At 55.5% G+C, this 24677-nt stretch overlaps 1 protein-coding gene across 7 annotated transcripts in view; it reads left to right on the top strand.

Moving 5' to 3' along the window:
• Positions 1 to 24677, top strand: part of MTSS2 (MTSS I-BAR domain containing 2) — an 86930-nt gene that overhangs the window by 33864 nt on the left and 28389 nt on the right. For all 7 annotated transcript variants that reach the window (XM_084644163.1, XM_084644162.1, XM_084644164.1 and 4 more), the window contains exons 4-6: positions 22621 to 22705; positions 23048 to 23139; positions 24168 to 24242. In XM_084644163.1, the coding sequence (XP_084500289.1) occupies positions 22621 to 22705; positions 23048 to 23139; positions 24168 to 24242 (252 nt within the window). The remainder of the gene's footprint in view (positions 1 to 22620; positions 22706 to 23047; positions 23140 to 24167; positions 24243 to 24677) is intronic.

Genomic DNA, 24677 nt, shown 5'->3' on the forward strand with positions numbered 1-24677 from the left:
GGCAGGGGCCGAGCTGCTCTGGAGAGGGAGCAGAGGTGGAGAGTGAAGTCATGGGGGGCTGGGCTGGGCTGGGTGGGGAGGTCCCAGTGACAGGGATGAAGGGCACAGAAGGTTGAGGAGGAAGGGGGCCTATGCCCTGCGGAGCTGGCCCTGGAGGGGGTTGGGTAGTGATACCCTTGTGTGAACAGGGCAACTGGCTGGGCATGGGGACCGATGAGGACGAGCGTGTCATGCCTACATGGGGCAGCCCATGAGGGACAGGGTTCACACAGTGCCGCCTCACAGCCCCCTGAGCCAAGGGCTGAGAAGGGAGCCCGGTCACTGAGGGTAGGCTCTCCATTTTCACAGGAGGGGGGACGCCAGCTCCACTTCCTCCCCCCTCTTCCCCCTGCAGCATCTGTCTGGGAGGGAGGAGGGAACCTCGCTGCAGACCCCAACCCGCCTCCCTGCCAGCCTGGGTGGGGAGGGGTTGGGATGGCAGGGACCAGAGCAACATATTCAGCTGCCTTCAGAGGCTCAGCTGTGACAGCCGTTGCTGCATTCCTGCAGCCTTTGGAAGCTCTGAGAAAGAAGCTAGTTATGGGGTTAGATATGGCTCAACCACTCCTAAATGCACATTACCGGTTCTTGGATGGTTGCGCATGGGGGTTATTGACCCCAAACTCCATTCCAACCCTGATCTTAATTCCCAGAGCTCCAGGGAAAGTGGGGACCAGGAGCCGTGGTTGTGATTCCCAGCTGGAATGGTGGGGGTGATGGGGCCTAGCTGGGGATGGCCACATTATTCATGATGACAGAGCTGGATGTTGCCTGGGTTCTAAGCCCTGAATGAAAAAGAGGGGCTGCCACTTGTATTTACCCCCCAGAGGAGCTGTCCTGGTGAGTTCTCAGCCCAGTCAGAAGGCAGGTGGGAAGGGCAGTCTCTGCACATCAGCAACCCTGACTGAAACCAGGCTTTTATTCCTTGCCTCAGTTTGTCTGCTTTGCCAGGTGCCTGGAATGCTGTCACTATGCCTGCAGCTCCCCTTCGCTTCCAGCCCTCCCTGCCCACCATTAAGGCAACTGTCGCTCAGCTGGTTCTGTGCTGGGCCCAGCAGCAGGCCCGGCAGGCAGCAGGCCCGGGTTGGGGGAGAGACGTGGCTGTAGTCACAGTTTGGAGCAGAGCTCTGGCCAGCTGTGGGGCAGAGGCTGAGCACCTACATCTCCCATCGGTCCATGTGGCATCTACAGTGCAGCTCAGAAGCTCAAACGGATCCTGTACAAACAGGCACATTCCTCGCCAGGCTGCTGAATGCTGGGGATGGTCAGGGTTCACCATGCAAAGCGTCTGTGGGCTGGCTGGCACCCAGAGGGCACAGACCCACCTTATGCAGCTGCGTTCGGGTGCTCTCTAGAGGATTTGCACACACGCAGAGGCCCCATCGCTTGTGTGTCCCCCCCAATGACTTGCACATGGAGCTCCACCAAAGTTTGGGACATTTGCCCCAGTACCATTATTGGAACATGGAGTCTGAGCATTGAGTCTGTAATTCCCAGTGCCCATCACCCTGTTGTCGCACCACAAACAGCAGGTCAGAGCACCCTGTGCTTTCAGCAGGGTGCTCGAAGGCCAGTGTCCATTCCATCCCTTTCCACTGACACACTGGCGCAGGCCTGATCCTGCCCAGTAGGGGGCAGCGGTCCAAATACTTGCTGGCTTGTTACCCTGTACACATGGGATCCCAGTTTTCCAGGGCCTGGTGTGTGGGGAGAGCTTGGACAGAGCTGGGGGCCCAAGCTGGGAGGCCAAGCTCAGCATGCTCTGTGCTGGGAGGGAAAAGAGCTGCTTAAGCTAAAGGACAGTGTTGGCACCAGAAAAACCAGGATAAACTGGCCAGGAATAAATGTAGACTGGAAAATAGAAGGTTTCTCACCGTCAGAGGAGTGAGGTGCTGGAGCAGCGTCCCAAACAGAGTAGTGGGGATAAGAGTCCAACTAGTATAAAGATGGAACTTGATAAACGTATGAAGGGGATGAACTGATGGGTTGCCTGTGACAGCAGGGGACTGGACTTCATGACCCAGGAGCTCCCTGACAGTCCAGTCCCTATACAATTCAAGTCCCAATTTTCTTTTCCTAGCACAGGTCCTTTCTGTTGCTAGGGTTCAGAAAGCACCTCTCACTCTTGGGCTATGATCCTTTAGGCTAAATGCACCAGCTGTATCTACACTTGTTACTCATGTTTTTGTGCAATTTTTGCTGGAATGGGTTAAATAGCACGACCCTGAAACCATGTCTGGGAAACCTAACTGAGGCTGGATAAATGGGAGGCTCTTGTGTACTAAAGCAAAACATACCAAGAAATAATCATAATGAAAAATAATTGTACCATGTTCTTTCTTGATTTGTGAGCTGTATTGGACTCCAAGAAAACAGAAACTGAAATCTGTACCAGAGATGAACAAATGTTGGGTTATCCCAGTGTTGGCAAGGTAGGAGCAGGGCTTGTACTTGGAAAAGCAAAGTCCGGCTAACTGGAGCAGGAATCTCCGATATGCCTTGGATGCCCATTTCAGTAAAGAAATATATTTAAAAAGTCTTAGGGGGGGCATGTCTCCCCAGCCCCACAGTGCCTGTGCCTAGATGTCTGGGGGTTTGTAACAGTGTTTGCATTTTTCACTGTCTGGTTTTAATGCCAAATGGATGTAGCTGGATTAATGTGAGATCTGGTCTCCTCGGGGTATTTCGGTTCCTCAGGGGTGGAAAATATGATAAACCCTTTTGCCCCCTTCCCTGGTTCATGTTCTTCCCCTCACCCCTGTAGTCTATGTGCTCCTGCCTGGGACCCCCACTGCTCAGTCCTGCGGCCATTCCATCAAACAGAAAGCCAGCCAGGGAGCTAGGCTGTGCTGAGTTATGGAAACCATTCCCTATGCAGTCCTGGTGCTGCATGGCACAATGGATCCCAATGCCCTATTATTAGGTCACTGGGAGAGCGGCACAGGGCTCTACCGATGGCATCTGCAGAGTCTGGGCTGGCTCAGAAATAAGGAGCACAAGCGAAAAGACTCGCAGAGCAGGAGGGGAGATGCAGAAACAATGCTGTCTCCATACATGAGTTTATTTCTTGGCTTTGCATGTGTCTGAAATATGTAACTGCATGTAAAATGTACTTAAAACAGTGCAGATCCAGTCAGTGTGCTTGATATTTGTAACACATGCTCTGAGGCTTTGCAGGGCATGATTGTGTGGTGTGCATATCCGAGATCCTGCAGCACTGTCTGTAAAGGAGGGACTTGCCCAAGCATGCTTGACCAATACCCTTATTCCCCCAATGTTATGCACTGTTCTGCCTGGGTGGCTGCTGTCCTCCTCCCCAGAGATGACTGCATTTCGGTGGTGCTGTATGCACATTCAAAAGCACTTTGCACTGAAAGATGCTATGGAAATTAAGGGCCTGATTTAATTTCCATGGACGTCAAGGGGGGATGCCTCATCCCCTACGATTGATGCAGGAGTTTGTTACTTTTGTGCTTTGTAACTCTCACGAGGCTCAGGTGCACTCGTTGTTGCTGTGTCCGCCCGGGGGCATCTTCACTCTGCCACAACCAGACCTCAGAGTCTTTGAGCTCTGTGCCATCAGGGCACTGAAGTTGGCAGCACACAGGAGCCCCCACAGCAGCTGGGACTCCGTTCCAAATCACAGGCTTTTGTCATCCGCTGCGGGGAAATGGAGCCATGCAATCCTCACCATCCTGCCCTGGTGGTGGCCCTGTGTCTACTAGATTCAGTGCAAGTTGCTGGTGTGCCGCAGGATATTGGATTGACAGCACACAGCTGTGCTGGGGAAGTTGTCGGGAAAGCTGGACTTGTTGGTAGCTGGAGCATTTGGTATCCGGAAGGGGTCAGCAGTCAGTCTGAGCTTTTTGTACCAAGAAGATGCTGGGAGCTTTTGGTCCCTGGGGGAATGTGATGGATCTCTGTCCTTCCCAAAAAGGCTCAGAGCCTGAAATTCCTAGCCCACTGCCTCAGCAGTCCTGGACAACAACCAGCCCCCCACTCAGTGCACCAGCTGGATATGTTTGCTAACTAATTGGGGGTGAAATAATGAACTATTTTGGCATCCTATGATCATCATTAGGTTTCAGAGACAACATCCATTAAGCTAGTGGGAGCAGTTCATCTCTCTCTCTATGAGCTCTTGTTTCTGGCTGTATGTAGACTCAGGAAGACAACTTTGCATTGGTTACATTTGATTCAGGCTGTCGGGATTTGCTCAGCAACCGTTAGGGCTGCAACCTCTTTTTAGACAGAGTGAAGATTCTGGGTGTGAATTCTGTGGCAGCAGGTGAATGTGTGCAGCACTGCTTCCGTAGCACCTAGCTGTGCATGGGGCTGCATATGAGGGGACCTGATACAGTGCTGTGCATGGTGCTGCAAAGAGAGGGGACCTGACATGGGCCCTGAGCCTGCAAACAGCCACGTGTGCCCAGTTTCACACATGTGACTAGGTCCCACTGAGACTGCTTCTATGAGGCAGGTTGCACAGGTGTTTGTTTAGTACCCCACCTGACCTCATTTAAGTCAATGACTCAGCTCTCATCAGCTTCAGCATGCTACTGGCTGGGTTATCAGCCATCCATAGCGCCTTCAGGTCCATCTCTCTGACCTAGACTCACCTTTTCTATCCATTGGCAGTATGGTGTGTCACGGAGTCACCGCGTGATGCTCTGGAGCTACTCCCTATGAAGCCAGTCAGGACTCTGGGGGAGCCTCCTCTCTCTGAGCAGGCTGTCTCCAGGGCAAGAAGCTTCCACAGTTTCGACCTTCCTGGGTCTGACCTTGGAGCCTTCAGCATCCCCTTCCACACTGTGCGCTTCCCGGGCGGGGCTGCTGGGAAAGCCAGAGGGCCCTGCACCTCAACTCCACAGTCAGACGGGATTCTCAGCCAGCCGGTAAAACAGAAGGTTTATTAGTTGACAGGACCACAGCGTAGAACAGAGCTTGCTATTACAGACATCAGTGACTTTCAGCCAAGTCCATCTTGGGGGTCCTGGGCCAGACATCTTAGACTCTCCCTCTTCCAGTCCCGCCACACAGACTGCCTGCTTTGTCACATTTCTCCCCCCTCCGAGACTGAACTGAGCGGGGCCACTTTAGCCAGTGGCCTTGGGAAGTTCCGGCCCCCCTCTCCGGGACAAAGCACTGGCTCTCACATTGGCACTCCCCTTAACATCGACCACCTCCTGGTCATAATCCTGAAGCTGGAGACTCCACCTCAGGACCTGGCGTTGGCCCCTTTCATCTGGTGTGGCCATGTCAGGGGCGAAGGGTCGGTGTACACGCTGACGCGCCGCCCAAGTAGATACAGCTGCAGCTTTTTAAGGGCCCACACCATGGCCAGGCGTTCCTTTTCTCTGGTCGCGTAGTTCTGCTCCCAGGGCAGCAGCTTCCTGCTCGGGTACACGATGGGGTTTGTCTCCCCCTTTCCGTCAACCTGCATTTGTACCGCATCCAGCTCTGTGTTTGAGGTGTTGGTGAACACCATAAAGGGCTTGTCAAAGTCTGGGTTTACCAGCACCGGGCCCTTGACCAGAGCCTTCTTCAGGGCACAGAGAGCTCTCTGGAACTGCTCAGTACAGACCACCTTATCTGACTTACCCGCCCCATCACTGAGCTATGTAAGAAGGGTATGAAGCTAAAGTGGGGCACGAACCTCCGGTAGCAGCCGGCCATCCCAATGAAAGCCTGGACCTGCTTCTTAGTCTGGGGAGGGGGCCAATCTCTGATCACCTCCACCTTGCCTGGCTCAGGCTTAAGGCAGCTGCTCCCCACCTTGTGGCCCAGGTATGACACCTCTGACATCCCAACTTTGTACTTCCCTGCTTTTATAGTCAGACCTGCATCCCAGAGCCGGTCCAGCACTTGTTTAACCTGGGACACATCGTCCTCCCAGGTCTGGCTAAAAACACAGATATAATCAATATACGCCAGGGCAAAATCCTCCATCCCCTTGAGTAACTAGTCCGCCAGGCTCTGGAAGGTGGCAGGTGCCCCCTTCAGGCCAAAAGGTAAGACCAGGAACTCGTATAACCCCAGAGGGGTGATAAAAAGCAGATTTCAGCCTGGCATTTGGATCCAAAGGTACTTGCCAGTAGCCCTTGGTGAGATCCATAGTAGTGAGATAACGAGCCCTCCCAGCTTGTCTAGGAGCTCATCAGGACTAGGCATGGGGTAAGCATCAAACTTGGTGATGGCATTAAGCTTTCGGTAATCCACACAAAACCAGATGGACCCATCCTTCTTGGGGACCAACACCATAAGAGAGGCCCAAGGGCTGTAGGACGGCTGAATCACCCCTTAAGCCAGCATGTCCTTGACCTCTCTCTTCAGGTTCTGGGCTGTTTTCTCAGTGACCTGGAACAGGGAGCATCTTACAGGGGGGTTGGCTCCTGTCTGCACCTGGTGGACAGCCAGGTTAGTGAGCCCAGGCCGGTTGGAGAACTGCTGTTGGTAGGAACCCAGCACCTCTGGGATCTCTGCTTGCTGGGCAGGAGTTAGCTGGTCAGAGAGGGGAACTGATTCATAGACGCTGACTCCGTGGGTACTCCGGGGCTGGAGCACCCATGGGGAAAAATTAGTGGATGCTCTGCACCCACCGGCATCCAAGCTCCCCCCTCCTTTTCCCCCACCACTGAGCACGTCGTGTCCCTGCTCCTCCCCTCCCAGTGCTTCCCGCCCCCCTCCACCACCACCCCTGTTGCCTAACAGCTGTTTGGTGGCACTTAGGACTTTCTGGGAGGAGTGGGGACACAGCACGCTCAGAGGAGAAGGTGGAGAAGAGGTGGGGGTGGGGACTTGGGGGAAGAGGTTGGAATGGGGTGGGGACGGGGCAGGGAGGCGGGGGGGTATCAAGCACCCACCGGGCAGAGGGGAAGTCCATGCCTATGAACTGATTCCAGTGAAGGGCCGACCATGTCTCAAGGAATAGATCCACCAAGGGATCATCTCCCTGCTCCTCCCGCTGGCCACACACGGCCAGTACCAAATTCTTCCTGTCAAAGTACAGCTTCATCGTGTTGACATGGTTCACCCAGGCTGTGCACCTGCTTAGATAGTTCCACTACATAGTTCACTTCATTCAGCTGCTTGATGACCTTAAAGGGCCCTTCCCAGGCGGCCTGTAGTTTGTTCTTTCTCACGGGAATGAGAACCATCACCTGGTCCCCGGTGGCATAGGAGCAGGCCCGTGCTGAGCAGCCGTACCAAACCTTCTGCTTCCCTTGGGCCCTGGCTAGATTCTCCCTGGCCAAGTCCATGAGCTCAGTGAGCTTTTCCCAGAAAGTCAGTACATACTGCACCACTGATTCTCTGTCGGGAGAGGCCTTCCCCTCCCATTCGTCTCTCATCAAGTCCAAGGGTCCCGTCACTCTCCTCCCACACAGCAACTGCAAAGGAGAGAACCCGGTTGATTCTTGGGGCATGTCGGAGAAAAACACAGTTCTCACTCTCAGGTTGGGTGCAGCAAGTCCGATACACTTTATTATCTCAAGCAATTGCACAGAGGGAGAGAGTGCACTCGGACACAGGGTTTCCCCCACCTAGGCCAGTCTCTCCAAGATAAACAATTAGAGCAAGTATTTCTACCTTTGTTACAGACAATAATAAGCAACAGCTGCATATTGGTTATACATATTTCTTCATGATCTCTTATTTTTCTTATAATTTCTCTTGTCCTCGGCATTCTCTTCTTATCTCATACAAGGCCACACCAGCCTCTTTCACAGTTGTTTCCCACTCGCTTCGCACTATCCCCGCTTCTACAAATCTCACGTCATTAAAGCTAGAGTTAGCCCAACTCCTGCTCAATATAGAGGCCTGCATCCAAATTCCCTTTATCTACTTCCACAGGCACTTCCCGGTAGGTGAACAACAGGTGGGGTAAATACCTGAGGGTGCTGGTCCATAAATGTTTTCAGCATCATCTTTAGGGTCCCATTGAACCTCTCCACCAGCCTGCTGGACTGAGGGTGATATGCTGAGGCCCAGTTGTGCCAGACCCCACATTTCTCCCACAAGGACTGGAGCAGAGTTAACATGAAATTGGAACCCTGTTCTGTAAGGACCTCCTTGGGGAACCCCACTCGGCTAAAATGGTCAGCAGCACGTCTGCCACAGTGTCTGCCTCGATAGGGGACAAGGCCATTGCCTCAGGATAGCGAGTAGCGAAATCTACCACCACCAGAATGTATTTTTTCCCTGTCCGAGTTGCCTTGCTGAGGGGTCCCACTATGTCCACAGCCACCTTCTGGAAAGGCTCTTCTATGATGGGCAGGGGCCTCCAAGCTGCTTTCCCCTTGTCCAGGTCCTTCCCCACCCTCTGGCAGGGGTTACAGGCAGAGTGTCCTTCACTGGCCCTGGCTACAGGCGATGACTAGGGTGCTCTGGGGGTCACCAGACCAATACAGCAGGTCACCCCCCATCAGCACCTCGGTTGGCAACTGATGGTGCACCCCCATGTCTTTGGGCCCCTCCTTGGTCACCCATTTCAGATGTACCCTTGCCGTGGGTACCTTAAATGGGGGCGCGCGCACACCAGTCAGGGTCAGGTAGTGATGAGCACTACCAGGTCTGGGGCCACCACCTTGGGCCGGGCCAGCATCACCTCAGCGCCCGTGTCCCAGTACCCAGTGACCTGCTTCCCATCCACTTCCAGGGGAATGAGGCACTCGATCCTCAGGGGCTGCCCCACACCCACCCTGTAGACTGAGAAGTTTGAATCCAGAGTATCAAGCCCCCCCAGGAGCTGGCCTGGGAGACTCCTCCCTCTTGGACCATTGCTAAACTGCCAGCCCCTTCTGCCTGGGGAGCCAGCCCCTCCTCCGGGTGGGCTCCCACCCAGTTAACCCTTTGAGGGCTTGGATTGCTCATCCTGTCCCTGAGCTTTTGCACTGGGCCCATCTGTGACCCCTCTGCCCACAGTAATTACACCTCAGGTCCCTTTGGTCCCCTGGGACCGGTTGGTCAGCTCGCGTATTGGCTGTGCCTCTCAGAAGGGATTTATCCAAGACTCCCTTCTGGAAATCCCCTGGGTGACCCCCTTTCTGCACTGATGTGGGCCTGTCCACCTGGGATTCCATTCCATATCCTGACCTGCTGTCTACAAACTCGTCAGCCAGAAGCCCCACATGGTGCAGGTCCTTCAGCCTCTTGTCCACCAGCCACATCATCAGTTCAATCACGTCCTCCTTGGTCTGGGCCCTGGCCCCATTCACCCACTTGCGTGTGTATTCCCCCATCAGCGTGACCAGTTCCAGATAGGTCATCCCCTGGGTCTTCTGCATTCTCCAGAACATTTTCCTGTACGCCTCGGGGTCTGCTCAAACTTGCGCAGCAGGGCTTTTTTGAACAGTTCATAGTCCCCGGCTTCCACCCCATCCATCTGGCTGAACATCTCTATGGCTTTGGGACCCAGTAAGGGGGTGAGATGCCGAAGCCTGTCTGCAGGGTCAACCTGGTGCACATTGCAGGCCTTCTCAAAGGCAGTGAGGAAGGCATCTATCATCCCCTTCCTTAAACTGAGGCAGTACTTTGGTATCGGAGTTCCCTGTGGGCTTAGCCACCCTGGGACCATCCCCACTCAGCACGGTAGGGATCTCTCTGCTTCTCAGCTCCGCCATCAACAGTTCATGCTGCCTCTGTCTCTCACGGTCCTCCTGCTCCTTCTGTTTCAGTTCCATTTCCAACTCCAACCGTCTCAGCTCCACTAACGGGGAACTCGGCCGTGAAGATCCACTGCTGGTCGGGAAGGTGGATCATGGGGCTGCCTAGCTGCTTTTAGCCCCTCCCGCGTCACCAGTTGGGTCAGTGGCTGGGGTGACCCCTGGGGCTTCCTGACTCTCTCTCGCAGCCCCAGCTGGGTCAGGAACCAGCTCCTTAGAGCGATCATTCTCTTCCAACCAAGCAATCAGCTGTGCCTTGGTGAATCTTCCAATGTGCAGCCCTCTCTCTCTGCACAGGTCTACAATGTCCTCCTTAAGGAGATGGTTATAGGCCATCTTCACGCTGTTCACAAGTGGTCACGGACTCACAGGCCTGTGCTCTCTCAGCTCCCTCCAGTGCCACAGCCCTTCTTGGGGGTCCCACCCTCTCTCGGGTTTAAACCATAGGCTCCTCCACCTCGTGGAACCGCACCTCTCGGAGCCTTCAGCTAATCCCCTGCTCTTCCCCCTTTGTTCTGCTGCTCCCCAGTCACTTACTGCAGGCTGCGCTGTCCACGGGGTGCAGTTGATCCCACCAGTTGTCACAGAGTCACCGAGGCACTGCTCTGGAACTGCTCCATACGAAGCCAGGCAGGACTCTGGGGGAGCCTCCTCTCTCTGAGCAGACTGTCGCCAGGGCAAGAAGCTTCCACAGCTTCCACCTTCCTAGGTCTGACCTCGGAGCCTTCAGCATCCCCTTCCACACCATGTGCTTCCCACAGCAAGTCCGCCTGGGCGGGGCTCCTGGGGAAGCCAGAGGGCCCTGCACCCCAGCTCTGCAGTCAGACGGGACTCTCAGCCAGACAGTAAAACAGAAGGTTTATTAGTCGACAGGAACACAGTGAGGAACAGAGCTTGCTATTACAGACATCAGTGGGAGGAGTGGTAGATACGCTGGAGGGGAGGGATAGGATACAGAAGGACCTAGACAAATTGGAGGATTGGGCCAAAAGAAATCTGATGAGGTTCAATAAGGATAAGTGCAGAGTCCTGCACTTAGGACGGAAGAACCCAATGCACAGCTACAGACTAGGGACCGAATGGCTAGGCAGCAGTTCTGCGGAAAAGGACCTAGGGGTGACTGTGGATGAGAAGCTGGATATGAGTCAGCAGTGTGCCCTTGTTGCCAAGAAGGCCAATGGCATTTTGGGATGTATAAGTAGGGGCATAGTGAGCAGATCGAGGGACGTGATCGTTCCCCTCTATTCGACATTGGTGAAGCCTCATCTGGAGTACTGTGTCCAGTTTTGGGCCCCACACTACAAGAAGGATGTGGAAAAATTGGAGAGAGTCCAGCGAAGGGCAACAAAAATGATTAGGGGTCTGGAACACATGAGTTATGAGGAGAGGCTGAGGGAGCTGGGATTGTTTAGCCTGCAGAAGAGAAGACTGAGGGGGGATTTGATAGCTGCTTTCAACTACCTGAAAGGGGGTTCCAAAGAGGATGGCTCTAGACTGTTCTCAATGGTAGCAGATGACAGAACGAGGAGTAATGGTCTCAAGTTGCAGTGGGGGAGGTTTAGATTGGATATTAGGAAAAACTTTTTCACTAAGAGGGTGGTGAAACACTGGAATGCGTTACCTAGGGAGGTGGTAGAATCTCCTTCCTTAGAGGTTTTTAAGGTCAGGCTTGACAAAGCCCTGGCTGGGATGATTTAACTGGGAATTGGTCCTGCTTTGAGCAGGGGGTTGGACTAGATGACCTTCTGGGGTCCCTTCCAACCCTGATATTCTATGATTCTATGATTCAGTGACTTTCAGCCAAGGCCATGTTGGGAGTCCTGGACCAGACATCCTGGACTCCCCCTCTTCCAGTCCCCCCACGCACACTGCCTGCTTTGTCACACGGTGAAATCCCCAACTACGTGGGGGAGAGAGAGGCTGCACAAAGGAGATCGTGTAGAACCAATTGTAAAAGGAGCCCGTGTCCTGGCTGAAACCCAGGGAACCGAGATGCAACAGCTCTCCACCCCAGGAAGGGCACCATGGTTCAGGACAGCATCACTGCCTGTTGTGGTGTCTCTAGGACTAGGGTCTGGGGACCTCTCCAACATCCATAGAGAAGCCAACTCTGTGGGGATCTGATCTATTGATGGGCATTTCTGGGGCACCTATCACTGTTGAATCAGTAGAGATACCATGGCTTAAGATGACAACTTGCCTGGAAACAGAGCATTTAAGCTGGTCAGCCTGGAAGGGGCTGGGTACACGGCTGCAGGGGCTGGCTTCCTAGATGGCTAGGGGAATGTGGGAAGCAGGAGGCAGTGTTGCAAATCCCTTTCAGTGCAAAGGTAGGCGAGCCTGTTTGGCGATCTGTCCGGTGCTAGCAGGACACTTCCCAGTAATAACCCCAGCACCTTTCAGCCCCGGATCTCAAAGCCCTTTCGGAACATTTGTTAACCAACAGGAGCCTGCATATGGGTTTCTGCAAATGAGCTTTTGCCCTTTTGCTTGCTCCTTTATAATGAAGAAGAAAAGCCTGACCAGGCTTAGTAGGAAAATAAAATCAATCCTGCTTGTTTTTCTACCTTCAGAATCTCAGGAATTCCAGTCTGGCTTTGCTCAACCCCCACTGAGTGTCCCACAGCCTGGGCTCCCTCCAAGAGCTGTATTTTAGCGAAGACGTCCTTCCTCCCAAGTGTGCACTAGGCATTGGAATTAATTGTATTTTAACAAAAGCAAAACTGAAAGCAAAGGCCCTGAGTATCTTCTTACTGACCACAGTTTTACCCGTGTAACTCCACTGAATTCAATGCAGTTACTCCTGATTTACGCCAGCGTGAGTCAGAGGAGAACCAGGTCTGGAGAGTTTTAAATAGTCCGATGGAAAATAGTTTCTCCATTCAGCTTCTCACCTTCTCTCTTGGCTCTTCACGAGTTCTCATGTCACTGGGGAAGCTCCCAGCCTAGACAGACCCTGAATTTCCAAGGGTTAAAAAAACAAGCACTTTTCTGTTGGACAAAACCCTTTCTTCAGGCCTGCTTTCTCCGCCAGAAGGAGGCAAGCCCGGTTGTTTTCTCCTGTAAGGCTCTCAGTCTCCCCGAGGTTGGTATTTAGCTGTTATACAGGTAGGGAAGCTGGCCCCCAGGGCGGTTAAAGTGACAGGGGAGGGATAGCCCAGTGGTTTGAGCATTGGCCTGCTAAACCCAGGGTTGTGAGTTCAACCCTTGAAGGGGCCATTTAGGGATCTGGGGCAAAAACTGGGGATTGGTCCTGCTTTGAGCAGGGGGTTGGACTAGATACCTCCTGAGGTCCCTTCCAACCCTGAGATTCTATGATTCTATGACTAGCCTACGGTTATGCAGCGAGTCGGGAGTCTGGGCCAGGACTGGACACAGGAGTTCCTACCTCCCCTAAGCTGTGCTGTGATAAATTCTCCCTTTGTAGCGTATGCGCTGTGTAGAGCAGCATCCCGCAGGGACAAAGATCCATTTGTGCCTGGCTGCCTGACCTGAAGTTACAGCCCAGGCTGTCCTTTCCACCCAGCCCTCGCATATCTTGCACCAAGGCCGACCAGCTGGCATTTCCCTCGGCTTTGGGGGAACTGAGCAGGCGTATATCCACAGTCCTCACTCCTCGCTCCCTGTCGCAGCAGCTAGGGCCCCGTGGAGGAGGGAATCCCATCTCTGGCATTTATGGATGGATCTGAGAACCACATGTCCCTTATTTCAAGGCCCATCTGTGCCCCGGGTCGCTGGTTATTGTACAAAAACAGGGGGTTTCACCCTGACTGGCTGCAAAGCCCAGCAGCCTGGCCCCGTGCAGGGGCCTCCAGTAGGTCAGCTAGTGTCACTGCTAGTAGGCTGCATCAGAAGAAACCCCCCAGATCAACCCACAGTAATGTTGCCACCCAGCCCTGCGGGTGCCCTGCCAGGGAGCAAGCTCCTCCCTCCCGCCAGCCCTGCCCTGCGTGTCTTGGAGGCCTGCAGGTGAGCTGGGCTCTGTGATTCCCAGCTTATGCAGCAGGAGCCGTGCGGCTGTGGCAGCAGGTCTGGCTAGCTGCCCAGGTGTGTACCCAGAGTCTGGGCAGGTCTGGACTCAGGGGGCCTGGCCTGAGCTCTGCCGGTGCTATCTCAGCTACCCTGCCATTTTTAGCATGCCAGCTTGAGCAGAGCTAGCGTGGGAATGTCTAAGTGAGCTGGGAATCAGCCCTCCTCTCTCAAATGGAGACGGCCCCGTAGCACCAGATCCATGGGGAGGCTGCAGGTGACGAGTCTATGGCTAGCCACATGCAAGGGGCTGTTGAGCAGGCCTGGAAGCTAGTGGTCTCCTTCCTTCTCCCCTCTCCTGCCCCAATGGATTGCGGCAGCGTGTTGGGTGGGAACTAGAAGAAAGCTAAGGACTGAGAGGGAATGCAGCCCTGGGTGGCTTTCTGCTTGCAGAGAGTCCCAGCATACGCAGGATCGGTGCCTAAGAGTGGGAGAGGATGACAGGAAGAGCAGAGGAGAGAAGAGAAAGGGAGGCAAAGTAAAGAGAAAAGAGGAGAAAGGAATGAGCAGCTTTCTCGCCTCTCGTCCTCCCTGCTGACAAACCTGGTTCACCTCCCTGCCCTCTACTCTAGGGGTTCTCAAACTGTGGGGTTGGGAGTTGATTACATGGGGGGGTAGCAAACTGTCAGCTTTGCCTCCAGCATTTGTAACGGTGTTAAATATATTAAGAAGTGTTTTTAGTTTATAAGGGGGGTCGCAGTCAGAGGCTTGCTATGTGAAAGGGGTCACCAGGACAAACGTTTGAGAGCCACTGCGCTACTCCAGCCACCCCCTAGCAGCCCTCCTCCCCTGGGAGACAAACCCTGCTTAGTTTTAAACAGGAAGACTGTCTCCAACGCTGGACAAGATTTGCAGCAGCACAGTGCGTCCCAGGGACCTTTCTGGCTGGGCTTTGTGCGCGTGCAGTCGTCTCTCAGAGCGCCCTGTGCTGTGGGCAGCATTGCAAGTCCGAGTCTCCCTCGACTCATGGATGACCTGGGGCAAGTCTTCGTCAGGCTAAACTGCAGAAAGCTGCATACTGCAGGGGCCACAGGGACAGGGACAGGCAAGGGAAAGTGCAGCGCGGCCACCTGCTGCATTCGCTGCCCACCCAGTTCTCTCGCAGCGAGGAGGTGTCGTCTGTCTTGTTTCTGGTCGGCAGAGCAGGCTGAGATCGGTTTGGCCAGAGCCAGCCTTGGCGGTGTTGTGTGGCCTTACAGAGCAGTCTTATCATGAGTCCTGTAAGATTTGGTGTTTTTCTGAAAGCCGCCCCGTGAGATGGGGAGAATTTGAGGGCTGGCCTCCACTGAAAAGAGACCCGGAAAATACCCCTCCCCCCGAAGAGCAGTAGCTAAGCAGCAGTATCACTGTCTTGTTTTATGTGTAGCCATCAGCTCGGCTTTCATTTCACAGAAAAAGGGACGTTTTTCTAGTCCCGATGGGTTCTGAGAAAAGCTTGAAAACATATTTGGGGACGGGAAGGAATTTTCCCCCGTGTCAGATTATCTGGGACCTTCAGGTGTTTTGCTTTCCCCTGCAGCGTGAAGTGTGGGTTGTTTGCCGGGACCATCGGGGTCACGGTGTATCTCAGCTGATCTATTCCCAGGCATTGCAGGGACCACGGGCGCTGGGTGTGCCTCTCTCCCTCCTGTTCGCTGCCTGTGGCAGGCAGCAGGTTCGTCTCCTGGGAGCTGTGGTACTCGGCTTACTTTCAGTCACTGGGTCAGTGCACGAGTGCAGGGTGCTGCTGGTGGCCTGTGAGGTACAGGAGGTCAGACGGATGACCTGATGGCCCCATCTAGCCTTGAAATCTATGATGGGATCCCCTAAAGTCCCCAGCAGCAGAAGGCTGATGAAGAACCCAACATTGATTGTATTTTGAAATCTCATGATTTCGAGCCCAATCTTGTGATTTTGGGGGACAGACCCATGATTGTCGAGTCCTTGGGATTGGTGATTCTGATCCAAGAAAGTCACTCCTGAGTGCCCAGGACCAGCTAGAGGACAGAGAGAGTCTGCAGGATGATTCTTGGGCATCCCCGCTTCTTAACTGACTCTATTTTTGTACAAGCGGGGTGGGAGAAGGAGGCTCTCTGAGTCTTGTCTCGCCTGCTGCGGGAGAGGTGCCCCCATGGGGTGGGGAGGTCTGGGCATAGGCTCGAGACATCCCAAAAAGCTTTCCAGGGAAGAGTTGTCCCAACAGGCTGGGGCCCAGAGGGCTGTGCGTGCTGGTGGGTTTTAGCACACCTGTAGCACTTCACAAACGCCAAGGTTGAAATCAGGGCTGCACCTCCAGTAGGTGCAGCCTCAAGGCAAGTCGCATTAAGCCACCTCTGTGCCCTCTCTCTTTGGGGCTGCTCTTTGTGGCCAGCAGCTCCTCTACAGCATGGCGGCCTGCCCCAGAGCTGCCTCGGAGAAGCTCTGCAACCTGAAGTTCTCCAGAATCCACAAAGCATGTGTTATGGGGAGTCCTGGCTCTGCCCTCAGCAGCCCCTCTGGCATTCTCCTGCTACAACCCTCCTTCACTGTCCCTGCCCCTCTGGGAGGGAGAGATGGAGTGTTGTCCCCATTTTACAGATGGGGAAACTGAGGCACGGAGTGGCTAAGAGCAACATTTCCAGACTTGGTGCATAAAGTCAAGCTCCTTGATCCATATCTGGGAACATAAATAAATACAGGTGGGCTGAAGTCCAGCACAGACGTGACCCTGCCTGGCCAACAGGGGCTTTGAGCTCGACCTTCAGTGCTAAGGCCATGAGCCTCCACTGCAGAGCAATGACAGGACAGGTAGAACTGGGAAATGTCCTGCCCCTGGAGGCCTCTGGCAAATGTCCCTCCCTCCTGTGCCGGGATGGGGGAACTTCTGGGGTTGTTCCATCATGCCCGCAGTGAGACAGAGAGAATGCTGAGCTATCCCCTTCCCGCCTGGTGTGAACCAGGGGCCCCTCTCATCTGGTGTGGGGTAGAGGGGATTCTGGGATGGTGCCCTCCTGTCTGGTGTGGGGCAGAGGGGATTCTGGGATGGCACCCTCTTGTCCCGTGTGGGGCAGAGGGGATTCTGGGATGGCACCCTCTTGTCCCACATGGGGCAGAGGAGATTCTGGGATGGCGCCCGCCTGTCTGTTGTGGGGCAGCGGGGATTCTGGGATGGCGCCCGCCTGTCTGTTGTGGGGCAGCAGAGAACTGGGGGCTGGTGCCCTCCTGCGCCCTGCAGGAGAGAGGAGTTGGGGGGTTACCCGTGGGAAGTTGAGTTAGGAGCAGCTGGGCAAGGTGATGCTCTTGGGCGTGGGGAGGGGGAGCCAGTGGAAATGAATTCTTTCTTGACATGGCTGTGGAGCTGACGCTGCCGATGAGCTAAGGAGAGAGCAAAGGAAATGAGTTAACCCAGCCCTGCGCCCTCAGTGCAGCCCAGGGACCCTCCCCACCCCCAGCCATGGGCCACTGTGCCCCCTTTCCTTTTGCTGCAGGTCGTTACTGCCACAGTAACGACCTGCAGCAAAAAAAAGGGGGCACAGTGGCCCATGGCTGGGGGTGGGGAGGGTCCCTGGGCAGTTTCTCACAACAGAAGGCAACCAGCCTGGTGGGGAGGAAGGGCAGGCAGTCTGCTTCCACAGCCACTAGAGCTGTACCCCACAGAGCTGTGGAGGGCGGAAACCAATGTTTTGTCCTTTACGCAGATCCCTGTGGAGTAGTGGCTATTACCCCCTTGGCAGGGGGAGGAAGTTGAGCTGAGGTGACAGAGAGAACCCAGGAGTTCTGACTCCCTGTCCCCTGGTCTAACCACTAGACGAGACTCCCCTCCAGGGGTGGGAGCAGACCCCAGGAGTTCTGACACCTAGTCATCTGCTCTAGCTACTAGTCCATACTTCCTTGTTAAACTGGAGTATAACCCCAGAACTGTGATTCCCGATCCTTTGCTCCGACTCCTATGGCACACTCCCTTGCCCAGGTGGGAACAGAACCGTGGGGCCTCTGTCCTGGGTGCCTGCTCTGGCATGGGGAGGAGGGGGAGGAGTGGGGGCTGTGGGTTAAATTCAAGGAGCTGCCGTTCACGGTTCCCACTGCCTATGGTGACCAGGTGTCTGGTTTTTGACTGGAACACCCAGTCGAAAAGGAACCCTGGTGGCTCCAGTCAGCACCACCGACCGGGTCGTTAAGAGTCCGGTCAGCGGTGCTGCAGGGCTAAGGCAGGCTAGTCCCTACCTGTCCTGGCACTGCACTGTGTCACAGAGTCCCCGGGCGATGCTCTGGAACTGCTCCCTATGAAGCCAGGCAGGACTCTGGGGAAGTCTCTCTGCGAGCAGCCTGTCTGCAGGGCAAAAAGCTCACACGGCTTCCACCTTCCTGGGTCTGACTGCAGAGCATTCAGCATCCTCTGCCCCTCCGTGTGCTTATCCTACCACCTAGAGACTTAAGAAATGCACAGGGGAAACTGAGGCACCCCTACAGTATTCAGAGGAAACATTAGGAACAGTTCCACTTCGTCACACACTGCATCCCAGAAGCGAAGCAGCCAACAGCCAGCTGCACCCCAAACCCCTCATCCCCGGCCCCACCCCAGAACCCTCACCCCCTGCACTCCAAACCCCCTGCCCCAGCCCAGAGCCCCCTCACACACTCCAACTCCCTGCCTCAACCCGCAGCCCCCTCCCATGTGTCGAATCTCTCGGCCCCAGCCTGGAGCCCGTTCCTGCACCCTAAACCCCTCATCCCGCACCCACAGCCCAGAGCCTGTACTCCCTCCCACACCCCAACCCCCTGCCTTAACCCGCAGCCCCCTCCCACATTCCAGATCCCTAGGCCCCACCCCCAGCCTGGAGCCCTCTTCTACACCCCAAACCCCTCATCCTCAGCCCCACCCCAGAGCCCACACCCCCAGCCAGAGCCTTTACCCCCTCCCTCACCCCAAGCCCCTGCCCCAACCCAGTTAAAGTGAGTCGGGGGGGAGAGTGAGCCACCGAGGGAGGGAGAAATGTAGTGAGCAGGGGCGGGACAGGGGCAGGGACTCGGGGAAGGGGTAGGGTTAGGGTTTTCGGTTTTGCGTGATTAGAAAGTTGGCAACCTTATGCCTGCTGCTGAATTGATCGAGGATGGGGAAGAGCAGGAGGATCCATGCTGCCCACCCCACCCCACTCCTAGAGATGCCACACACAAGACATTGGCCCTTTGCAGGCCTAGGGGGACCCACGCCCTAGCTGTCCCATAGCAAGGAAAGGCCCACACTCCAAACTGTCTCTCCCCACACTGATCTAAGCAGCTACGTTTCTCTCCTGTGCTTCTCTCTGCCTCTCTGAGGCCTACCTGATCCTTTGCTAGATCTATGTATTGCAACTCGTTGTTTAACCTCCCGCTGCAGCTGTGGGATGAGTTCTTTGTGTGACTCTCGCCTATCCCCGCCACATACACCTCTCCCCACGGCAGAATGTCAGGGATCATAGAATATCAGGGCTGGAAGGGATCTCAGGAGGTCATCTAGTCCAACCCCCTGCTCAAAGCAGGACCAGTCCCCAACTAAATCATCACAGCCAGGGCTATAAGGAAGGAAATTACACCACCGCCCTAGGTAACCCATTCCAGTGCTTCTCCATCCTCCTAGTGAAAAAGTTTTTCCTAATATCCAACCTAAACCTCCCCCACTGAGACCATTACTCCTTGTTCTGTCATCAGCTACCACTGAGAACAGTCTAGATCCATCCTCTTTGGAATCCCCCTTCAGGTAGTTGAAAGCAGCTATCAAATCCCCCCTCACTCTTCTCTTCTGCGGACTAAATAATCCCAGTTCCCTCAGCCTCTCCTCATAAATCATGTGTTCCAGTCCCCTAATCATTTTTGTTGCCCTCCGCTGGACTCTTCTCAATTTTTCCTCATCCTTCTTGTACTGTGAGGCCCAAATCTGGACACAGTACTCCAGATGAGGCCTCACCAATACCAAATAGAGGGGAATGATCACATCCCTCGATCTGTTGGCAATGCCCCTACTTATACAGCCCAAAATGCCGTTAGCCTTCTTGGCAACAAGGGCACACTGTTGACTCCTATCCAGCTTCTCCTCCACTGTAACCCCCAGGTCCTTTTCTGCAGAACTGCTGCCGAGCCACTCGGTCCCTAGTCTGTAGCGGTGCATGGGATTCTTCCGTCTTAAGTGCAGGACTCTGCACTTGTCCTTGTTGAATCTCATCAGATTTCTTTTGGCCCAATCCTTTAATTTGTTTAGGTCCTTCTATATCCTATCCCTACCCTCCTGCATATCTACCACTCCTCCCAGTTTAGTGTCATCTGCAAACTTGCTGAGGGTGCAATCCACACCATCCTCCAGATCATTAATGAAGATATTGAATAAAACCGGCCCCAGGACCAACCCTTGGGGCACTCTGCTTGATACTGGCTGCCAACTAGACATGGAGGATTGATTTAGTTGGGGATTTGGTCCTGCTTTGAGCAAGGGGTTGGACTAGATGACCTCCTGAGGTCCCTTCCAACCCTGTTATTCTATGGAGCCATTGATCACTACCCGTTGAGCCCGGCGATCTAGCCAGCTTTCTGTCCACCTTATAGTCCATTCATCCAGCCTATACTTCTTTAACTTGCTGGCAAAAATACTGTGGGATATATCTCTGGCCCTGAGCACATGTTGTGGGGACATTCCCAAGGTAAAAGGGCCAGGTTGAATGGCCCATAACCCCAGCTGGCCTTGGCTCGCAGGCAGCGGGTTATTTCAGAGGCATTAACTGGGACAGGATTGGTGGCTCGGGCAATGGGAAGCAGAAGCCGGGAGTGTCTGGGGCTGGCAGAATGGTTATTTACGGAGTGCCAGGGGTGCTTTACACACAAGCCCGCAGTCTAGTTAGATGCAGGCCAGCGGGGGATGGCAAACTAAGATGGGGGGTTCTCCAGCTAAGGAAGGAGCAGCGCATGGTGTGCTTTGGGATGAACATGCCCTGGTGGGAGGTTTTGTTTAGAAAAGACAATGTGCTACAATGGGTGACACTGTCCTGTACTGGAGACTGGTCGGCCGTAGGCCTGATACTGCTCCTACCTGACGGTGCTTTTCCAGGAGCAGGAAGGGGGCTGTTTGGAGCATGAGTATCCGAGTTTGGTCTGCTGGAAAGGCCTGGGTAGATGTGGGGTGAAGCACAACAGTGGCTGAGAAATCCCTGGTGGCTTGGGATTGATGCCAGAATCATAGAAATGTCAGGCTGGAAGGGACCTGAGGGGGCAGCTAGTCCATTCCCCTGTGCTGAGGCAGGGCCGTTAAACTTCGCTCGGAGGAGCAAAGGCCACCAGGAGGCAGAGTCTGGCTGGGGACAGTTAGGCGCTGGCCAGAAGAGGGAGTTCAAGGGGGAGACGCTGATACCCTGGTGGGCGGAGGCCTCAGTGGGTCAGTGTAGCGGGAGGGGGTTCTCCTGATCTGGGAAGGGAGATGGGCCTTTCCCCTGTACAGCTGGACTTTGGAGCAGGCCTGAGGCTCAGGAGCACAGAGCAGCTGAGGAGGGACTTGGCTGCTGGCGGGAACCTGCTTCCCAGTTCATGGGCTCAGCCTGTGAGGGTCTCTAAAGCCTGTGTCAGACCCCAGCAGTGCCCTGGGTGTGAATGGGATTGGCCCCTCCCCCCTGCTGAGCACAGGGTGGGCCAGAGAGACTTGGGGATGGGGAATCAAGCAGGGGTTTAACCCCCGATTGCTGGGGCACTTCAGCTCTCCCATCGGGGTGCACAAGGAGAAGTGGGAGCCCCTGGTGCCTGCTCCGTCCCTGAGGCTGAGCAGGGGAGCTTCTCCCCGCACACCCCTGGTTGCCGCAGTGGGATGGAGAGCAGCCTGGGATCCCATTGCCCCGTCCCAGCTCCTTCCCAAGCAGCCTCCGCTTCCCCCAGAAGTCTCTGCCAGTCAACCTGTGAGGCACTTTGGTCTCCCCTCTCCTGTTCTCACAGTCTCTCCCGAGCTCTCTGCCTGGAGCTGGGGATGCTGGATGCTTGGGGGGGCTGCCAGCCATCTCAGGGCCTGGGCTGTCCCCTGGTGGCCATGGACAGGGCTCTCTGGTGAGGCAGGCTGGGATAAAGCAGGTGAAAGTAAGGCGCTTCTGTCTTGGCCCCTAAGGTAGCCTCCCTGGGCCAAATCCATCCCTGGTGGAAGGCCATCCATCCCCATGACACCAGTGCCCCTGATGGGCTCAGCCCTGAGCTCGCCAAGGGTCTTGAGGCTCTGGAGACCTCCTACCTCAGTCAGGGGTTTGGCTCCAGACGTGGTTACGTGAGAGGATTTGCACTGACTGGCTTACAGTAGGGCGCAATGAATGCTTAACAGGTGAGACTGCCCATCTGTCCTGATCCTCCTCCGGTGCCCCCTGAATGCCAGGCCCTTTGTGACAGATTTCAGGGGCATTGCCAGCGAAGGCTACCGTGAGAATGGGATGGGCTCTGGACTCAAGTGCCAGGGTGCTCCCAGCCCAGCCCATGGCCTTAGTCACTGCAAAACCCCCAAAGCCAGAGCCTCCCTGCTGCTTTTTTATGATTCAGCAAAGCAGGGCTGCACCCAGAGAGCTCTGCAGCTGGACAGCGCAATCCAGGTCGGGGCTGAGGGGAAGTGCCTGCACCGAGTCCCTTCCAGCGGGAAAGGATAATTCAGCTCTGGTACTTATATCCCCCCACCTTGATTCCCATCAGACTCCAGTGCGCTCGGCCTTGGTCATGCCTCACTTGGGGCAGCCACGTGGAAATCCTGCCCTGGACTCCGATGTCCCAACAGCAGTGGGCTGCAGCACTTTCCCCCGGGCGCCTGGCTCAGGTGCGTGTTCTGCCCCACGGCTTGCAGCCGTGCTGCCAGGCTGGTGCCCAGGTTCAAGGGGCTGCGCTGTGGTTCAGTGAAGATGCTCAGATGGTGGCACCTTCCAGTGACAAAGCTTTTCTCTCCCCGCAGGGGCCACAAGAGACATCGGCTCGGCACTGACCCGGATGTGCATGCGGCACCGCAGCATCGAGGCCAAGCTGAGGCAGTTCACCAAGTAAGTCTGATGGACACCAGTGACACGAGTTTGCCAGCCTCAGCCTCCCCGCCCTAAGGATGAAGGAAGTGGCAATCAGTTTCTTCACACTGTGCCAGGCACCCACACAGCTTTGTCCCTCCCAGGACCAGATCCAGGGAGGTGCTGAGCCCCCAGTGCAGTCCTTGGGTGCAGCTGGGAGCGCTGCATTTCTGAGGTGACTTAGCCCACATCTATAAACGTATTTAGGGGTTGCCCTGCTCAGTACTGCAAGGCCAACGCCCGGGTCTGCAAAGGTATTTTAGCCACCTCATTCCCACCGGCCTCTTTAACCGGGCTCCCTCTGGCCTCTCCTTGGTGCAGTGCCCTGATGGAGAGTCTCGTCAACCCCCTGCAGGACAGGATTGAGGATTGGAAGAAAACGGCCAACCAACTGGATAAGGACCATGCGAAAGGTAAAGCCCAGGTGACAGGCAGGGGGGATTTGCTATTCTCAGGGGAAATGCACTGTTCCCAGGGGGAAAGGGGGCATGCCATGTCAACATGGGGGGATGCACTGTGCCCGGGGCAGGGAGCGGGGACACACCGTATCCACTGGGGGGGTGCACAGTGCCGGGCTGGGGGTGCCATATCCACCAGGGGACCCTGTCCCTAGGAGATGAGGGAGAACACGCAGTACCTGAGAGAGCGGAGGGGGCAGGATAGCCCTGAGCAGGAAACGGGGGATGCCTGTTAGGGATGTAAAAGGTTAATCAGTTAACTGGTAAGAATTCGTCTTACCGGTTAACCCACCTTAATTGTTAACCCTGGGCTGGCCAGCTGGCCAGCCCGCCAACCCCAGCAGCCGTGCGCCACCCGGGGCGGGCCCAGCTGTGCCAAGCTGCCCCATGCTGGAAGACCCTCAGCCGCGCTGGCCTGGGGAGATCAGCTACAGCTCCACCGGCTGCCAGGATTGGCCCCAGCCATTTAATCAGTTAGCCATTTAAAGGACCTATTTTTAATCGTTTAAACGGTTAACTTTTTAAACAGTATTTACATCTCTAATGCCAGTACCCGGGGGAGGAGCATGCCATCCCGGGGAGGGGCTCACTGTGTATCTGAGGGGGACGGGTGAGGGGAGGAAGCTGCAGTAACAAGTGGGGGGGAATGTCCTGTGCTCATGGAGGTGGGGGCCGGGGGGCAACATGTCATACCCTCCAGTGAGCATAGTGCCTCCCTGCGCAAGGCCGGCCGTGGGAGGGGAGACAGACTGGACTCTGGGAGGAGAGGGGCATGGGGGGGACTATGCCATAACGGGGGGAGGGGCTCGAGGTGGGGACCGTATAGCAACAGGGTGAGGGGGGACCACGTACGCCTGGGAGAGGCGGGTTACGGGGAGCGTCCTGGGTCAGGGTAGGAGGAATCGTGCGCCAGCTGGGTGGAGGGGGCTGGTGTCCCCTCCTGGAGGCCATGACACGTCTCATGGTCTGTTCCATGTCCTCAGAGTACAAGCGAGCCCGCCATGAGATAAAGAAGAAATCCTCTGACACGCTGAAGCTGCAGAAGAAGGCCCGCAAAGGTAAGAGCCCTGCCTGGCCCTGCAGTGCCCATGCCAGGGAGGGCAGCCTGCCCCTCCATGAGCTATGGGCCTGCCCCCTTGTGGGGGGTCTCACTTGCTTTCACACCCAAGCAAGGCTGGGCTGGGTCAGGCGTGGCTGGAGAGGCCCTGGTGCCCCTTGGCTCTAGGGATCACTGTGCTGCCTTCGACTTGAGACCTTCCCTGAGGCCGGGGACTCTGATAGGGGGGAAGTAGTCGGGGCCCCACTTCACGGTCTCTCCTCCAAGGCAGGACAGAGACCCCAGTGCCACCTGGGCATCCTGGCTCAGGGTTGAGCGTACAAGCGAGCTCCTCGTCCTGCTAACCATGTTCCAGCTCAGACTCTGACACCTGCCTCCCTCTGTTCCCTCTGCAGCTTGAACTCTTCCCCCTCCTGCCCCAAGGGTTACGGTATGT

The sequence above is a fragment of the Lepidochelys olivacea genome (assembly GCF_965140295.1).
Source record: "Lepidochelys olivacea isolate rLepOli2 genome assembly, chromosome: 12".
In the NCBI taxonomy this organism is placed as follows: domain Eukaryota; kingdom Metazoa; phylum Chordata; order Testudines; family Cheloniidae; genus Lepidochelys; species Lepidochelys olivacea.